The sequence below is a fragment of the Salvia miltiorrhiza genome, chromosome 5 (genome assembly GCF_028751815.1).
Source record: "Salvia miltiorrhiza cultivar Shanhuang (shh) chromosome 5, IMPLAD_Smil_shh, whole genome shotgun sequence".
NCBI lineage: Eukaryota > Viridiplantae > Streptophyta > Magnoliopsida > Lamiales > Lamiaceae > Salvia > Salvia miltiorrhiza.
This window is the reverse complement of record NC_080391.1, coordinates 54,513,197-54,531,905: the sequence shown is the minus strand read 5'-3', so window position 1 is coordinate 54,531,905 and position 18,709 is coordinate 54,513,197. Positions and strand designations below refer to the sequence as shown.

Genomic DNA, 18,709 nt, shown 5'->3' with positions numbered 1-18,709 from the left:
ATAACCAAGTCTACAAAATGACTCATGAAGCCTAGGTAAATTTATACATACATACATATATATATATATATATATATATTGTCCACGTAGGGCTTTAATTTCACACTATTGAGGATATATATGAAGTGACCGTATGTGTTACCGTTTTATTAACGTGGACAATTATTGCAAGTTCCCACACTAGGTGTACTCTGTATGCTCATCCCATATTTAATATTTTCAGGTTTTAAAAATCGGAGGCGCGTGGAAGGTCGAATGACGAATCAAATATTTGAAATTTAGCTTTATTTAAAGATGTTATTTTGAACAAAGATTTATTTCATGATTTTCTCATTAAATATTTATTTATATACAACTTGAATTGTCAATAAAATTTTAGTTAGGTTTGGGTGTTACATATTTTACTAATTTTATACTATATTAATTATTTGCTTGTGCAAAATTTTACACATTTGTAAAACGTGGGGTAACAAGCTCTGGCGGCCTTCGGCGGCGGCACCATTTCGAAGTTCAAACATCTATTTGTATGTTTATAGATTCTATAATATTAGGGGCTTGACTTTTTAGTATTGACGATATCTATCGCTTTTTTGTTTATTTTGAAGATTAAAATTTTGATAGAAATGACTTACCATTTACTAGTACAATGGATTAAATAGAGATTCAATTTTAAATTTACCAAACTATGTTGGAACTTGAAAGACAAAAAGTAAATATAATAAATAATTAAATACTCATATATACATCAAATTAAAAGAGAGAAATTGGTATGCTCCGATTAATTTTTTTAATTTTTATTTTATTTTATTTTGCTTCTAGGAATTTGTATGTTGTATGTTAGCTGTTCAGGGTAAACATATATTTTAGTTTAGCTTATCGTATTTTTTTTATTTGGGAGGGGCTTATCTTATTGGTTACTAACAGTTACAAAGCCACATCAAACATATTTTAGATATAATTCCGAACAAAGTAAACAATGAATTAATATATACTATATTTTTTTTTATCTATCCAACTTAATTAACCCTTTAAAATAAAATCCCCTTTAGAGAACTATCGTAATACTTAAGATGAGTATCATTGCGAATTGCGATGACCTAGTAATTTTATTTCAAAAATGATCATCTAGTAATTTTATCCAAAATAAGCATTCCGAATCAAAATCTCATGATAAATAGTTGTCAAACTTTTTATATTATATTTCTCTTCAATGTAAATTCTTTATCTTTTCAAAATTTCCAATGCAATAATTAAGGATAATATATAAAAATAAAATTGCATAAATTTTCACGATTAAAAGCATTTACTCAGAAATGAATGGAGTACACTTTCACCTAGTATTAAAAAAAAAGATTATCTTCGGTACGCGCAAGCGCACAATGAGAACCATTCAAATCAGCACTAATTAATTCATTAGTATTTAATAAATGATTACGTGGAGTGATAAATGATCATTCAATTGAATGATTAGAGTGCGAGTCGAATTATCCATCACGGACCTAATCATGCAAAGCCAAACGCTTAATTAAATTGAACTATTTTATCAATAGTATCTTATCACTCAAATCAAACGTTTCCCGTGTGTATAAGTGTATTATGAAGATTTCATTATGAGCTGCAGTCAGACTTCTCGCTCTCTACAGTGCAGCAGACAAGCAGACCTAATACAATCAGAAATCAAGCTAGATAATATTGTACTACGTTGTGATGCTCAATTATAATTGAAGCACAAATGAGAAAAACATGTAGATGGGAAGCCTATAAATAATTACTACTCCACAACACAACCCCATGCAACAGAAGCTAACACAAACATGGCTCAATGTTATGCTACTGTGAATTGCTCTCGATACCCGCGGACTTGTTTGAAAGTCGCATCGAGCTTGCTCTCGGATACAAACCGCAGAACAGAGCTCAATCTGGGCAGCACAACTAAGGAAAGCTCATTGTTAGGCCTCTACGCCATGAACGGTGGAGGGGGGCAGCATAGCTATGCACAGAACTCTTCTTACCAGGTAAAGTATTTCTAGATTTCAGTTATCGACGTATATTTTGGTACTTGCACAAGAAGTACTAACTTATTTATGACAGTAAAAAAAAAACAGAAAATCAAGAAAATACTTTGTTAGTTTCTAACCTGTTTTCTTCTTTGCTGCAGAGAGGAGTAATAGATGTTGCAAAACCAGTAATCGAAGAAGGAATAGCAGCCAAACTTGATATTAGCCACCTCTCATCAACCCAAACCACGCCTTTCCGGATTGCAGATTTTGGCTGTTCAACAGGGAATAACTCATTTCCTGCCATTCAGATAATCACTCAAGCCATTGAGAAAAAGCTACTAACAGAAGGAGGGCTAACTACCCGAATCCCCGAGTTTCACGTGTTCTTTAACGATCAACTAATGAACGATTTCAACACCCTTTTTCATTCACTACCACCCCAAAGAAAATTTCATGCTGCAGGAGTGCCTGGTCCTTTTCATGGCCGCCTTTTCCCGAAGGCATCCCTTGATTTTGCTTACTGCTCTTGTGCCCTTAACTGGCTTTCTCAAGTGCCAGAGCCAGTGGCAGACCATATGTCTCCGGCATGGAACAAAGGCAAGGTTCACTATACAGGAGCCAAACAGGAAGTGGTTGAGGCCTATTCGTATCATTATGCTCGTGATATCAAGTCATTCTTAGAAGCTAGGGCAGAGGAGCTGGTGGCCGGAGGACTGATGGCTCTTCTAGTTCCTGCAGACCCTGCTTTTAAGAGCTCCGCCACATCCTACACTACCCCAACAGAAATTGATCTTCTAGGTTCTTGCCTACTGGACATGGCCAAGCAGGTGAAGTTCAATATTCATTTTGTTAAAAGATAACATTCCGCCTACGTTTTTTGTTTTCGTTAATGGGGCATTGTTCTAGTTCTAGAAGATTCAAATACACCCTAACATTCTGCCTAACCAACCATATATCTCCTTCAAACACATTGCTGCAAAAAGAAACTCGATATAGAGAAACCTCTAGCAAGCAGCAAATAAAGGCATAATCTTCCAACTAAGCCATCCATACAGATTTGAAAAGAGAGAAAGACAGAGAAACAGTAATTCCTAAGCTATAATTCTGTAATGATACAAAAGAAATAGTTATAAAGTCCTAATTCAACATTTTTGCAGGGAATAATTAGCGAAGAAAAGGTAGATTCATTCAACTTTCCGTTGTATTTTACCATCCCACAAGAACTGAAGGCGATAATTGAGAGTAGTAGCAGTTTCACAATCGAAAGGATGGAAATACTTAACAATCCAGGAAAGCGCACCTTGTGCAGTGCCAAAGCACGAGCCACATACCTCAGGGCAGTCTTTGAGGGTATGCTGACAAATTACTTTGGAAGTGAAGTCATGGATGGATTATTTGACCGCTACGAGAAGAAACTTGCAGCTTCACCACATTTCCTGGACCCTGACAATGAGAAATCAATAATAATATTTGTACTCCTCAAGCGCAAAGCTGAATGATAACCGTAATATTTTCCTTATACGATACAACCGCATCCCATATCAAAGCAAATACTATCTAAAACTGTTACCAGCTTGTACCCTGCTGCCTATCTAGGTTTGCTAGATATTCTACAGAATAAAGTTATGTACTGAAGCAATATTTATGGTGACTACTGAAACTCCAGATGGATCTTCAGAGTGTATCTGAAGAATCTATTGATGCATCAATCACATACATTGCATGGTAAAAAAACCTTTACCCTGATAGAGCATGTTACAATACTATAACATTATATGAGTATCAAACTCAAACAACTAAAGAAAAATTTAAAAACTCAAGGATCTTGCAAGTTCTAATTCCAGTGATAAACAAAAGAAGCTCCAACATATAAAAGATTTACATTTTAGGTATTTATAAAAAAAAAAAAAAAAAAAAAAAAAGCACACGGGCACACAATTATTATCATATATAAGTGAGGTGCTAAACCTCTATAATGATATACAAAATAATGCAAAAACCACAAACTCTATTCACACGATACATTTGCTTAGATCAATTACAGTTTGATACAGAAGCAGCCGAACAATGATATAGCAGGAAATCCATATGAAGTCATCGGCACAGCCATATTGCAAGAATATCAACAGCTATGTTCATGTATCTGAAGAAAGAGGCATACAAAAAAGAATGACAATGTTGGAGAGGCTGGGATAATGGGAGGTAACAGAAGCTTGTACATACTCAGATAACATGAGCCTCAAGTAGTATACAATAACTAAAACCAATTGAAATCTAGGTCTAGACTTTAGCTGTACCAATAAGACAGAGAAGAATATGCAACAAATGGATGCAGATAGCGAGCAAAATTATCACTGTCTGTAGTAGCCACTCTGGTTGGAAGGTGGATATGGAGGTGTAATAGTGTAAGGAGGGCGCGGCATTGACCCAGGTTGCTGAGGAGGGGCATTGTAGTATGGACCCCGCCAACCAGGATATGCAGGTTGCCCATATTCATGGCTCGCTTGAGGCTGTTGGTGTTGGGGAGGCTGGTATGAACTTGAAACGGGTGCATGATAGGGAGGTGTCGCTTGTTGCTGGCTTCCATATGGAGGAGTTTGAGAATATACAGGCGTGGTTGGCTGCTGTGGTGGTTGGTAAGTGGAGGTTGGAGGATGAGATGAGTTTGGCATGTTCCCTGGGTCCTGCTGCTGTTGAGAATTGATTCTTTGAGTCTGATGAGGCTGCCCAGCAGAAGGAAATGAGTAACTAGCAGTGTTTTTGCCTTCCTGGAAACTAAGACCAGACATCTGCCTCTGAACATCTTCAATCATCTCACGACACTGGATATTTCTAGTCATCACAAAATCACTGCACTGCTGCTTTACAATTGTAATAGCATCCTGTTTCACAAAATAAAACCCAGATAAAGAAGGCTAAGATATAAATGAGTGTTCAAGGTTGATACAGAAACTAGAGAAGAACACTGTTGAATAGTCTACCAAAGGAAAATAAGACAATAACTAAGAAGGTATTCGTACATAAGCGCCTTCGAAGTGGCCAGGAACCATATTAAACAAAATATTATCATTTTCTCCAAAAGTAAGATAGTAGGAGCTTATGAGTTCAAACAGTCATCCCCCGCCACCATCCCTCTTTGGAAAAAAAATAAAAAAATCCTATTTTGGGAAGACCCTTGAATTGTATCATCTTAAAGAGCAATTATCCAAGAATTCCACAACTCATACTTAAAAATGAGTTCTAACATCCTATTATTAGTTTATGCTTGTAACATGAGTTAAGTCCCCCACATCTGGCATTGCTCACATTAAAATTTTTATCTCTTCCTATATTTACAATCACTTTGACAGGTTTCATAGGCAGACTTAAGAGCACCTGAATACATATCACTAAGGGATTCAGTAGCAGTATGGTCCAGGCCCATTATTTGCAACTTTCAAGTACAACTTCTATACTTGCTACACAGAAAAATCACGCTTATTTCTTAATTACAAACATGATATTTGTACCTGAAGAGTAACATAAAACTTCAGTCCTTCATTGATGTTATCCTTAATTTCCCGGAATTTCGCTATGGCAGCTTCAATCTGTTTGTATCCGTTTTCACGGGATGCTGTGGATTAAAAGCAAGAGAAAATCAATATATAGTAATCCCAATAATTTACTGCATGCCATAGCATCATTATTGGTTTAAATATTTTAAGCAAATTAAATTCAGAAAAGTAATTAATTATCTTCTCACAAACTAAGTTCAGCATGAATTCGTCATATATCATCACTAACTGCAGGAAAAGGATGCAAAGAAGAAAATAAATTTATAGCAATATCAAGAATTATCAGCAAAACTCAAAACACAAAGGTTCCTAAGCTAAGCGTGCTTATGGCGGGCACAGCGCGATGGAGTTTATTTACGTATTTCAGTTACTCTGTTATTTTCGAGCCCTAACCCACGGGCCTACATGGCCTGGTTAGAGCTAGTGTTTAGTAAGTCTTGTCCAGCCGTCTGAGTCATGCTTTGGATTAGAGTGTTGGGCAGGCGAGTTTATGCCCGAGGACTTTCAGCAGAATTATCTCTGATTTTCCACCCTTCACTCTTATCAGAAATATTAAAGCAAACTGGTTGGGGAAGGAAAATAATGATTTGCAGATTATGCCATAATGTTTAACATTATGACTTAATATTCTCCAGGCTGCCAGTTTAGAAGCCAAGTCGGTCGGAAAATCTAAAAGACATTTGCAAGAATCTGATGACATACTTGAGAAGCATTAGCAAATAGAACTACATTACCACGTGAGAAGTACAAGTCATACTGCAATAACTCAGAATATCCTTTATTAACTTGTTAGTCAATGGGAATGTTTATGAATTTGTAAATCAATAGACAGAGACAAGATTCAAGATGAGTTAACTCTATTCAAGAAACATGCATCACAATCACCAGTTTTGATTGGATATGTCAGCAAAATTGATTACAAATGTCCATTCATGACATACTCTAAGTATGACCTCAGAACATCACGAACTGGATAGCATACCTTTATAATCTTCCAGGTTAAAGATAGCAGCGAACTCATCATTGTGAGCCTGTACAAGATTACGCTTAGTTAAACAATAATTTCATAAATGGTTAACATAGCTTGTAATCACATCCTCAATGCAATCTATTTCAAGAAACATGAAATATAAACGGACTAGGTCGGGCAAGAAGACAGTGCAGAAAAGAGACTGATAGCAGAGAGGCAGCTCAAAAAAAAAAATTAAATGAATAACATTTACATCAGCTTTTTAAGAGGCAGCAGTATGAAGTGTATATAATGGTTCAACATCTCGTTTTGAATGCAAATGAGGGTTAAGACTCTTAAGAGAAGATTATACCAAATTTAACTGCTGATGCGACATTCAGACTAACGTTGTCCCAAGTTTTTTAATCATAAATTAATGCCAAATAAGTACATGTACATGCACAACATTTATGCAAATTGAATGTGGGTGCACGTGATGATGAGATACAATCAGAATCCAGTCCTAACAGACCTGGATTTGCGTTAACAAGTGTTCTTGAGAATCAAGGTTCTCAGCAATTTCTTGACAAATAGTGTCATACTTCGATAACTCCTTCCTGAAAAGATCCTCTTGAGAGCCAGTAGACGTCATCAACTTAGGCAGAATGTCATCCTGAGCCATAGCACAGTAAGTCAAATAAATGTGAAAATAATCCAGTTAATGCAAGATGGATATGGCCAAGCAACATAATTTAACTATATTTACATCAGTTTCAGTTCTGTTAAACTGAACTGATTTGCAGGAGTTATTAAGTAGACATGAATAGTGAGAGCACCTCAATGCCAGTCTTATAAATTTTATTTCTTCGAAACTCCTGATCATCTAACATCCCAGTTTCATTAAACCTATAACTTATTTTGATCATCAGCAATTGAAGTATATAGATCTTCAGTACCATTTTCTACACGACTATAGTTATCTAAAAGAATGGAATACTAGTCATTAAATTTGAGGGGGAGGGGGGTTGCAAATTAACTTTGAATTTACTGAGAGCAGAAGTGCATAAATAATAAAACCAAGTTCACAAGTTCAGTTGAAATGGTCCCTTATAATTTATAATTTTCGACAAACTGAATCAGATCATATCCATGGAAAACAGAAATGTAGCTCCTTCCTACTGGCAATCAGACTATTCATTAACATTAAGAATTAATAGTTTGGAGTAAAAGAGTAAATCCGTAACTCATTGTTCCCATTCTAAAAGTTATATCATAATGCAACACAAAATATATCAGATGGCTAAGATCATATGCAGAGAACTACAGTTTTAAGTAGTTGTAAACTGGACGAGTCAGATAAGAAACATGGCCACATACTAAATTGGAATGTGCTAAGCTTGAGATGAACTAAAAAGAAACCTCAATGAATTGCTGAACATATTACCTTCCTCTTCATATCTTTCAGCATGTCCTCAAGCCCTGCTCTGTGAGCACCAAGAGTCTCCAATTGCCTCTGCAAACATACACAAAACAATTAAAAGATTCTTGATAAACCACTTCCCAGAAAAGGTCTTTGAGAAACTTCAAAATTCACATCTCTTATTTTGCATATCAATAATCAATGTCGGTTGGCAACAGTCAAAACTTTTTCACCATCATTCTCGAGAATAAATACATGGCCATAACTTTTCTCAGTTGAAAATCATCATAAATGAATCAACAAATAAAGTAGCAGTATATTGTACACAGTAATTGCTAACCCCCAATATTTATGTTTATTAAAACAAGGGTAAAGTTTATTCATGTATATCCAAACCTCATATCAGGAAAAAATTGACAATTTCCAGCTCCTTAAGAAGTTCATCTATTTGATCTTCGATTTTAAAAATTAAGAAAAGGGGTCAGAAAAATTAGGTACCAAATTCTGCTTCAAGGCTCCAACCACAGCATCTTCATTTGCATCGAGAGACATTATTGGCCTAGCAAGAGTTGGCAGAGCTGATTCAATCTATCACAAGCCAAAAATGAGCAAACATTAGTATCATGCTTTGGCCATAAGATGCCCCACCAAAAAGGGTCACAGGTTAATATTTGAAAACAATAGAGACAAATTATATTGTTCACTTTTACACTTTTGAAGCACTTGATTTTAATACAACACAACTCTCATGGAAATTTGGAGATGTATCGGTGGGGAGAAAAACAGCCACGCTCTAAATTAAAGAAAATTTGAAAATAAAGGAAATCAAGTCCTATGAGGCTATCACATCTCTGAAGCAAGTAGACCATAATGCATTTAGATACAGATGAGTAGCCAATGTTCATAGACAGTCAAAATTTCAAAATGTCCTTTGCACAAGGCCCAAGGCATTACTAAAAACTTTGACTTCAAATATCAAGGACTGCAAAACTAGACTACCAAATGAAGTTCAGTGGCTTACTGGATGGCAGTCAAGGATTGACAGAAGTGCTGCATTTTCTCTAACAGATCTCTCAATTCGAGCATCACTTTCTGCAGCTTGCTTCAGATTAGCTGCAAACCTATTTAACCTGTCCTGCAAATTCTTTGTTAGGGTACTCGATTGAGGTCGTGTCCACCGAGTTCCAAATTGGTTTCTAAACTGTGAATCCTCTGTTGCCTCCTTCTGCAACTGTTCCTCTACCTGTACCAACATCTCATGGTTTACCCTCCTTAAATCTTTCAGTTGTTGAAGCTCAGCTTCCAGACCAGCTGGGCCACCACATATCTGCACTGCCTCCACCTCTTCTTTTAATGCAGTTGGTAGAGTGAAATTGCCTTCTAGAGCAAGAATAGAATCGGGTAAATCCATTTCCTTTAGTCTCACTCTAGCTAATTCACTTCCCTGCTGCAACTTCTCAGCCTGGGTCCTAGTAATGTCGTCAAGCATTTCTGTGTACCTAGAAAGGGCTTTGGCACTACTATCAGGAACAAGACTTGCAAACATCCTCTCCCTGCTTGCATCCAACACCTCACCCATTGGCATAGGCTTCACCATAGAAAAAGTGGGAAGTGGTGATAATGAACTAGCAGGAGGAACCCTCATTAGGTACACTCTGTCATTCTCCTTCATAGCCCTTTCCAGATTGCGGTTCATATTAGTCTCTAATTTGTTAATTGCATCCAAGAGCTGCTGGGCTGCCCCTCTAGGAGCTGTTTTTTTGGCCTCAGATATAGCATTAACCCCACTTTTCAACCGTGCAATTTCCTCAGCAATCTCTTCTTTATCATGTAGCTCTAAACTATACCTGTAGCAAGCCTCTGCATAAAACAAAGCTGCTTTTAGATGAACGTGGGCAATCCAGGCCTTGTCAACGTGCTGGTTTAAAGGGGTGACATTCACTGCTGCCAAAGCTTCCTCATAAAATAGCCCAGCCTGTAATCAAGGTCATTTAAATTATTGTCAAATGAAGTTAAACTGTAAGACTTAAAAACTCATCTATTCAATTGAGTGGAGTTTGATTTTAAGTTAAAACTTATCAAGATCCTTTCAGCCATACGGTAGTGTACAATCAAATGGGTATCAAGTACTCAAGTTTGCTTTTAAAATTCTATAGATTAGATAATTATTTTATTGTAGACTTTTTCTAACAGAAACATAATGTTAATAAGACAACAAAAAGCAAGTTGTTCCTCTGAAATCAGCTATGATACTCTTCAAATAAACAATGTATCACTGAATGAAATTAACTGACACAACCAAGTCATCGAACAAATACTAGATATTGACTACAGGTAGATCAATTCCACAAGAATATATTTTCTGATTTTTCATAAGACAAAAGATATATTGCAGGAGCATGAAGAGACTGCAAGGAGACACTGATAACTAGATACATCAGGAACCCACCAAACAAGTAGGTGCAACCTGAACTATGGCATATTTCCAGGATAACTAGACCTCCAAAGGAAACATATAGCAATTCGAAGAAACACAATTTTCCTCTCTCTCCCTCTCTCTCTTTGGGAGCAGATAAGAACTCCACTCTGTAGTAGCCGAAGGCAGAGGCAACTATTTAATTTTCCAACTTTTGAACCAAAGGAGTTGTGTTTTCAGGTTTTGTTTCTCATGACGCCTCACATATCTGCGGAAGGCCATGATCATCTGTGCTATAAGCCTACTGGTATATTTTTCACTCATTCACAATTTTATTCAATTAGTGTGAAGGGAAACATACACATAATGTACTTATCATTACTAAATTCATAGATCTGGATGATAGTTTGTCCATAAACCAGCCACTGCCCCCAGAACATACTTTTACCTAACAATTTAGTTGATAATCTTACCACTGGGTGTCACGTGACATCTTAATTATGTATATAACTTAGAAGTTTCCACGCCTAATCATATATATGATGATTCGTTTGTTTTCTTTGTCTCTTTGGCCAAGCACTTCTAAAGCAAAATGTCCGCAGACAATCATAAAGCCGATAAATTATAAAGGATTATCAGGAAAATCTTTAGTTGATACACACACCTGTCTAGAAATCTTTGCACAGACTCCAGCACTGCTTCCCTTAGCTATGGTATTCTCATACACACATTCCTGCGCCTGAGCTAACATCAGCCTCTCCAACATCCCCACGCACTCAACAGATATATCCAGAGTGGTTGAGCTACCAACTGATGCTTTCATTGCCACATTATCCCTCAAAAATGCAAACGCCCCAGCCGCCGCTATAAATGAATGTGAAGCCTGCCTCCTTCCCTCCACAGAAGACCGATCAAAACTTAGTCCCATTTGACTGTGCACCGCCCCCAAATTAAACAACACAGCAGCTTTTTCTACACAAACAAATCAGGACATTGAAAAATCAATTCGCAAGCAGCATATAGTGAATTTGAGCGAGAAAAAGGTTTTCATATTCCGTGCAATTGAGTTAATCAAGATATTTATGCTTGAATTACTACTAATCAACAAAACACTTAAAACTAAACAAAACCTCCTAAATTGATGACGTTTCCTTTCCTTGAGCTAGGTTGCTTCTCCACAACGAAGATACTCAGTCGTGAAGAGTCATTCGATAAACATATAAAAGGAAATTCAAAAGCTAGATTACATCTACCAAACATATTCACCAGTAGCCACTTAATTTCAGCTATGAACATCATCCCGTGATAGAATTGCAATTCCTAGAATGACGCATAGGCATATGAACGTTTTCCTCACAACAACAATAAGACATATAAAACTCTCACAGCATGATGAGAGCACCAACTCCATAATCAATCAGTAAAACACGAGCACCAACCAAGATGTATGTTCTGCTGAGAAGCCTTCTGCCTGTTCTTAAAAGCGTCAAACCAAGTGAACGACACCGTATTGACATGATCCTTGTCCGGCGAAATCGGAAACCTAGACTCCACCGCGCACAGGGCTTTATAGTAATTCTGCAGGAGGTCGCGGCGAGCTGAGAGCGAGTCGGATCCCCCGCCGCGCTCGACGTCGGAGCGGAGCTGCTTCAGAGTCTCGAGATCATCCTCCAGATTCTGCGCCTCGCGCTCCGAGTAATTGATCACGATGAAGTTGCGCAGCGGCCGGTAGAGGTCGAGAGAGTTGGTCTTCTTCTCGAGGATCGCCAGCATGACGTTGGTGAGAGTGGTCGACGACGCCGATGCCATTACCGGCGGCGATTGATCGGATAACAGCTGTAGACGATAATGAAACTTATTTGGACAGAAAAGCTCTGTGATGAGCTGATGATGATGATCGTTGTGGATTTGATAAAATTTGTGAATCGGTAAGGTTTTTCTCTAAATTTCGCCTGAGAAAAAAGGATTTTATCTAAATTTTATTTAGCGTTTCTTTTAATAATTTTATATCGATGCATCGTTGCTTAGTTGGAAAGCAAGAGACCGGGGTGTCTATATGAGAGTTAATGTGAGATTTATAAGAATATTTTTTATTTTTATTTTCCACTAGTACGCCCACTCATGCTATGCATTGCGTACTTTAAAATTAAACGACATATTTAAATAAATAAATATAAATATTAAATAAAATTAAATTATAAATAAAGACAAATTATGTTTTAAAAATAAAATAAAATAATCCATATCAATTACTCAATAAAATCTCGAATTTAAAAATATAAAATTTTCAACTTTGTACAAAGAGTAATGATAAAGTTATTTTTAAATTATTTGATACTGAAAATTAGCATTACGTATTATTATAAAGTATTACGTGGCATAATAAATAAATAAATATTTTTATACACAAATATAAATTAAAAGTTGTAAAAATTTAATGAAGAAAGAGAAAATAAAATATTTTAAAGTTTTCATAACTTATTCGTTTTAAATTCACTTTTAATAATTTTTATGTCATATTAAATATTTTATCACAAACTAAAATTTAAGATGCATGCTAAATTTTTCTTTATTAATCAGATTTGATGATATTTAAAAAGTAATTAAATTATATAAAAAATTGTGAAAAAATTAGCGGAAGAAGAGAGAGAATAAAAGAGAAAAAATGGAGGAAAAAAACTCTTTTAATATTAGTATAGATTATATAGATTTGATCCATATATGAATACTGTTATAAAATGGAGAGCAACAATAAAGTTTTATACTTTTATTGTTTCTTCTTTAATGATTAACTATTGTCTAATGTTTTATGATAGATTTATGGGGTTATTGCCCCTAAATACATGAACTATGACCAAATTCTAGTTTATAACACCACCTTTAGATTTTGCCCCATAATACATCACCTTTCAATTTTTTCTAGAATCTCCCATGTCCAAAGTTTGGAATATTAAAAAATAACCCCATTATAAAATTCTTTGTACTTTGACCCCTAAAACTTTTGGTTTTTGACTAAAAGACAATTTATACCTAAAACATGTATAAAATTGGGCTTAAATGGTATATCGGCTGGACTGTGAGACAATGCCACGTACTATTAAGCAAAAAAACAGTTTAAAGATCCTTGTTCAGAATGGTATCAGAGCGGGTTTTTATAGAGGAATTATATTATTTTTAATTTATTTTATGATTAACCTATGTGGGAGGAGACTCCACTTTAAAATTATGGATCCGGACGAGTGTCCGAGATGTGTACGATACAGGAATTCTCTCCAACATCTGGAGAAAGAAACCAGTCGTCTATTAGGCGACCTCAACTGGAACAATCGAGTCCTCGTTACCAACTTGAGACGAGGAGGAGATATCGAGTTTATTCGCGAAATTATTGCGAGTATCCAATTCTACCACGAGAACCTCATGAGATTCGCTGCAACCAGAACGGCGATTGAACGAGCCAGAGACGAGGCCCATCAGTCACACGATTGATGGAACCAAAAAACAAGGCGGGAGTAGCTTATCCAAGCTACCACAAAATCGAGCCAGACTCTTCCGAAAATGTCAACCTGCGGGAGATTCAAAAGACGGTGGAGTATTACGGCAACAAGCTGTATGAGCTACCAATGGAGATGAGCAAAATATCACTCAAACAAGAGGAAATACTAACCCTCTTGCGTGATATCCAGAAAAGAATGGAGGAGATCGAAAGGCGAAAACCATGTTCCGGAAAAATTCGGAATCAATGGTCCAAAGACCCAACGTATCCATCTCTATTTGATGCAACACCTAAGGAGTTGCAGCCGAAGGACATAATCCGAATCATGAAAGGCAAATATCATGAATAGCCTTGACAGAATCGGATTAGAAGATCTACAGGAGTTAGCAGAATCTTTTGCTAACCTCAATATGGTTGATCTAAAGATGAACCAAGGAGATGAGGTGCCCAAAACCGAGCCTCAAGAAGGAGAACCGTCAAAGAAGGGACCAGCTCAAGAAGATACAAGCCAGTTCCAACGAACCAGACGACGGAGGCCTCGGATGCAGGATACTCCTGTAGGAAAGGTCACCTTAGAACCCATCCATCCATATGGATTGATTCTCAACATCGACGAAGCCAGTTTCAAAGAATGAGAGGGTCTCATCGACGAATGGGCTTCATCATTAAAAGTCGTGATTGCCACAATAGATTACGACAAAAAAGAATTTGCCAGAATCTTCGAAGCCAACTTGGCAGGAATGGCAAAACAATACTGGGATAAAATTGAGGTCTCAGCAAGGGAGGAGATGTTTAGTAGCACGTCAATTTATGAAATCATTGAGGTGACTACTAAACAAATTAAAATCCATTTCTTGGGAATGGGTTTTTTCGAAGGATCCGCAGAGGAGAAGCGCAAGAAATATCAACAGGCACTTTACAATCTAAGATTGATAGTGCTAGAGCCAAAAGCTCTCGATGAATTTCTGCGCCTGTACACCCTATATGTCCATATGGGAATGGTTGAAGATCAGAAGGCCATGGACCTCTTTTTCCCAAAGTTTCCAAGTCCATGGAGGGAGATGCTCATCAATGAGTATGTTTCACCAGGAGGATATCCACTTGACAGCGCTTCAAGAAGGATGTCTTATGTCCACAAGAAGCTGTCCGAATGGTGCCAGAAGGCAGCGGACCAGAGGAATCTCAAGAGATTGAGGAGACTCAATAAGAAATCCCCATTGATGTGCAACAACATTGATCTTCCAACAGAGATTGGTGCTGAATTGCTATATCAAAGGAAGAGCCGAAAGAAACATAGGTACCAACCCTATGAAGGAAAGTCTAGAAGAAGTTCTTGGAAGCCAAGAACTATGTGGACCAGACAGAAGGCACGCTCCTACAAATCAGGCCAACGGAGCGGTCCATCAAGAAACCGATTCTCAAATCAAAAGAGAATCCCGGCGAGAAAAACTTTCAGGCGTACTCAGGCCAAAGCAAATGAAAGTTTCAAGGATTGCAACTGCTGGTCGTGCGGTGCAAAGGGGCATATCTCTACCAATTGCCCCGACAACGAGAAGAAAGGGATAAAAAGATTCGAATCCACACAGGATATCGAAGATGCTATCTTTTATCAGAATTTGATACCCGTGTATCAATTTGAAAATATATCCTCTGATGAGAGCATATATGAGCAAGAAGAAGTCTTTAGTTCTGAGGATTCGGAGATGACGGAAGGATCAACCGGAGACGAGTCAGACTAAAGAGGAACACGAGGTCCACCACACCCAGAAAGAGGATCAGAATGGGTTTTCTAGTCATTTTCTGATTCCACAAGAAGAGGTGGTGAAAAAACTCGTGAAGAAACTCAATAGGGAAACTGGAGAGGTACAGATATACCAAGGGTTTTCCAATGGAAGATTGAATCGAGTTCTAAATAGCTTGATTCCATCCAAAATGAAGCATCATGTCTATTTTGGGGTTACAAACCAAGAAATGGCGCTTCCAATTGAGATTACAAGCAATCAAGTGGAAATCAAGCTGGTTCCAGCCGAGGATATTATGCAGGATCTTAAGAAAATGAAGCCAGAAGTCGCAAGCACGATGAAATGGATTCATATTGGAGCAATTCAATTGGTAATCAAATCCTCCCTCTCCCCAGGGACAGATCAACCCATTGATGTCGCACTTTGCGACAAAAGGATCAGAGATGCTAGAAAATCAGTTCTTGGAGCTTTTTCGGGCAATCTCTATGCCAAAAGGATTATAACCGAATTCTACCCACAAATCGCTTATAATCTGCAGGATTCATCCTTCAGCCGAGCCCTGACTCTCTATCAGGACTACAAGAAGAAGGAACTTATGACGGGAGGAAATAGGCCATACTCACTGACTTATCAAGTCTCGTATGCCTTATCAAATTCCCATCACACAGAGTTATTTCTGGGAAAAGAATTTATTGAAATTCCAGAAATATTCAAGGAGGTAGCCAAGGCAGTCAATCCAAACCGAGTGGAGATTCCTCAGATCGGAGAAATCGACATCGATATTGGAGACAAGCAGGTGCTCAATCATACCCAAAATCTCAGATTGGGAGCACCAAGGTTATCATTCCAAGGAAATAGGCTATCTTCAGGGCCTATAACAAGAAGTTTCTCTCATTCGTATGAAAGAAGGGCGATCCAGGAAACACCAGTTCCGGACATAAGAATCAAGCTCAAATGTCCCGAAGGATGAAGACAAGTCTCCACAAGATTTGATACAACAAGCAGGGAGAACAAGTTTCCTTGTAGTTCGTTGTATTATTTAGCCAATCCAGGAGACAACCGATATATCGGAACTCTGGAGGTTGGAGGTTTTGAAATCCAAATCGAAGGCCAAGCCGGACAAGAAGCAGATGTCCTGATCTTAGGACGAGATTTCCTTGACAAATATAAACCATGGTCATGGAAATCAGGAGGAATGGAGATTACAATTGGACGCCAAAGAGTGATGATCCAATGACAAGTCCATTCTCGATATACATCTCTGTATGGATGTTATACGAGAAATACAAAGCAGAATATTTTGCTGCTTATGTGGATTCAGGAGCAGGGATCTGTACAGCAAAACGAGGAGTCTTTCCAGCAGAAGTTGAAGAAGAACTGCCTCGAATTGCAGAAAGGGATTTCTCCAAAAAGATCTTGCTTCTATCAAAGGGAGTAAAACAAACGGAAATATTGATCGGCGGAGCAGGTCAGACACCTTGGTACAAGGTCAAGACTCCACCAATTTATTTCCATGATACCGGAGCAGATATATTATTCGGAAATAATTTTCTGCAAAGCTTCAAGAGGTACATACAAGACAATGAAGCCAGGAGGCTAGTGTTCACAACCAATTGTGATCACAAAATCATTGTGCAAAGACTCAATTGAGCTTTTCATCGCTCAATGCCAATCAAATTCCGCAGCAAGCGTGGTGATGATGGCAGACTCCGGAGACCTCAAATGAAGGATCAAAGGAGATTCGGAGAAGTTTTGCTCAAATGCAGAACTGAGGGATTCCCAGATCTCTCCGAAGAAGAAACTCAAATCCTCAAAGTATCCCTGATATCACACAAATATATCAAGGAAGAAGAACAGGTGTCCATTGCCGATGTCAAAAGAAGAATCCAGAAGTGTTACCACGAGGATCCTTTGGCATGGTGGGACAAGAACCAGCTCAGAGCAACCTTGAAAGTTAAAACTGGAAAGGAGCATGAGTTCGTAAGATTCAGACCTATCCTGATGAACCCTCGAGATCAGCAGGATATGATGAGTATAATCAAGGAACACCTTGATTTAAAACTAATCGAAGAAAGAAGATCACCCTACAGCAGTCCAGGATTTCTGGTAAGAAATCATGGGGAGATCAAGCGAGGAAAACCAAGATTAGTCATTAATTATAAAGGGATTAATGACATTCTTGAGTTTGACGGATACTTTATCCCAAGTAGAGAACACCTCATCAACTGCATCAGAAGTGCAAGGGTATTCTCCAAGTTCGATTGCAAATCAGGTTTCTACCAGATTCGCATGGAGGAAGGGAGTAAGAAGTTTACGGCCTTCTCAACTCCACAGGGACATTATGTCTGGAATGTCATGCCAATGGGGCTTGCCAACGCGCCTCAGATATTCCAAAGAAAGATGGATAATCTCTTCAAAGATTATTCCGCGTTTATGTTTGTTTATATTGATGATATTCTCATTACATCAAAAAACATTCATGAACATGTCAGGCATCTGGAGATCTTTGCGGATGTTTGCCAACAAGAAGGACTAGTGCTGTCTGAAAAGAAGGCAGTCATAGCCACCCAGAAGATGGAGTTTCTGGGAATCGAGATCGATGAATCTGGAATTATTCTACAAGATCATATTGTGGAAAAAGTCCAGAATTTCCCGGAGGATCTCATTGAAAAGAAGCAGCTCCAAAGTTTTCTTGGAGTTGTTAACTTTGCAGGAATGTTTATCAAAAATCTTGCAGAATACCGGAAAGTCTTCAGTCCGTTACTGAAGAAAGATGTTCCATTCATATGGAAAGAGGAGCATCGGGAGGGTATGAAGAAGTTGAAAGAGATTTGCAAAAATCTCCCAAAACTTTCAATACCACAAGATGAGGATGATCTGGTCCTCTATACAGATGCAAGTGATTTCTGGTGGGCAGCAGTGCTCGCAAAGATCACCCCTTATGGAGAAGAACCTTGCAGATATTGTAGCGGTCTTTTCTCCGACAACGAAGCTGTGCGATGGCACATCAACGAAAAGGAATTCTTTGCAGTGCGAAAGGCGTTTAAAAAATGGCCGCTTTTCTTACTTGCTAAAAAATTCGTTTTGAAAGTTGATAACACTAATGTTAAAGCTTTCCTAACAAAAAAGATAGAA

The 18,709-nt window shown here is 37.8% G+C and overlaps 2 protein-coding genes across 2 annotated transcripts; one reads left to right on the top strand and one right to left on the bottom strand.

Moving 5' to 3' along the window:
• Positions 1 to 1,602: 1,602 nt before the first annotated feature.
• On the top strand, positions 1,603 to 3,653 carry LOC131025120 (loganic acid O-methyltransferase). Its single transcript, XM_057954734.1, has 3 exons — positions 1,603 to 2,015; positions 2,159 to 2,827; positions 3,158 to 3,653. Exons 1-3 carry the CDS (start codon positions 1,815 to 1,817, stop codon positions 3,497 to 3,499), a joined length of 1,212 nt encoding a protein of 403 aa, XP_057810717.1. The 5' UTR covers positions 1,603 to 1,814; the 3' UTR covers positions 3,500 to 3,653.
• A 335-nt stretch (positions 3,654 to 3,988) lies between these two features.
• Positions 3,989 to 12,379, bottom strand: LOC131025119 (vacuolar-sorting protein BRO1). Its single transcript, XM_057954733.1, has 9 exons — positions 11,779 to 12,379; positions 11,004 to 11,311; positions 8,945 to 9,898; positions 8,422 to 8,511; positions 7,948 to 8,016; positions 7,036 to 7,176; positions 6,537 to 6,585; positions 5,510 to 5,613; positions 3,989 to 4,882 (listed from the first exon to the last, which is right to left on the bottom strand). Exons 1-9 carry the CDS (start codon positions 12,146 to 12,148, stop codon positions 4,352 to 4,354), a joined length of 2,616 nt encoding a protein of 871 aa, XP_057810716.1. The 5' UTR covers positions 12,149 to 12,379; the 3' UTR covers positions 3,989 to 4,351.
• Between the last annotated feature and the right edge of the window lie 6,330 nt (positions 12,380 to 18,709).

Bases quoted from the DNA above. Each gene is read 5' to 3' on its own strand.
- LOC131025120 (XM_057954734.1), top strand. From the start codon at position 1,815: ATGGCTCAATGTTATGCTACTGTGAATTGCTCTCGATACCCGCGGACT. The intron at 2,016-2,158 runs GTAAAGTATTTC...TCTTTGCTGCAG, and splicing joins CACAGAACTCTTCTTACCAG to AGAGGAGTAATAGATGTTGC. The intron at 2,828-3,157 runs GTGAAGTTCAAT...ACATTTTTGCAG, and splicing joins TACTGGACATGGCCAAGCAG to GGAATAATTAGCGAAGAAAA.
- LOC131025119 (XM_057954733.1), bottom strand. From the start codon at position 12,148: ATGGCATCGGCGTCGTCGACCACTCTCACCAACGTCATGCTGGCGATC. The intron at 8,512-8,944 runs GTAAGCCACTGA...GGCTTGTGATAG, and splicing joins CAATCCTTGACTGCCATCCA to ATTGAATCAGCTCTGCCAAC. The intron at 6,586-7,035 runs GTCTGTTAGGAC...AATCTTGTACAG, and splicing joins ACTTGTTAACGCAAATCCAG to GCTCACAATGATGAGTTCGC.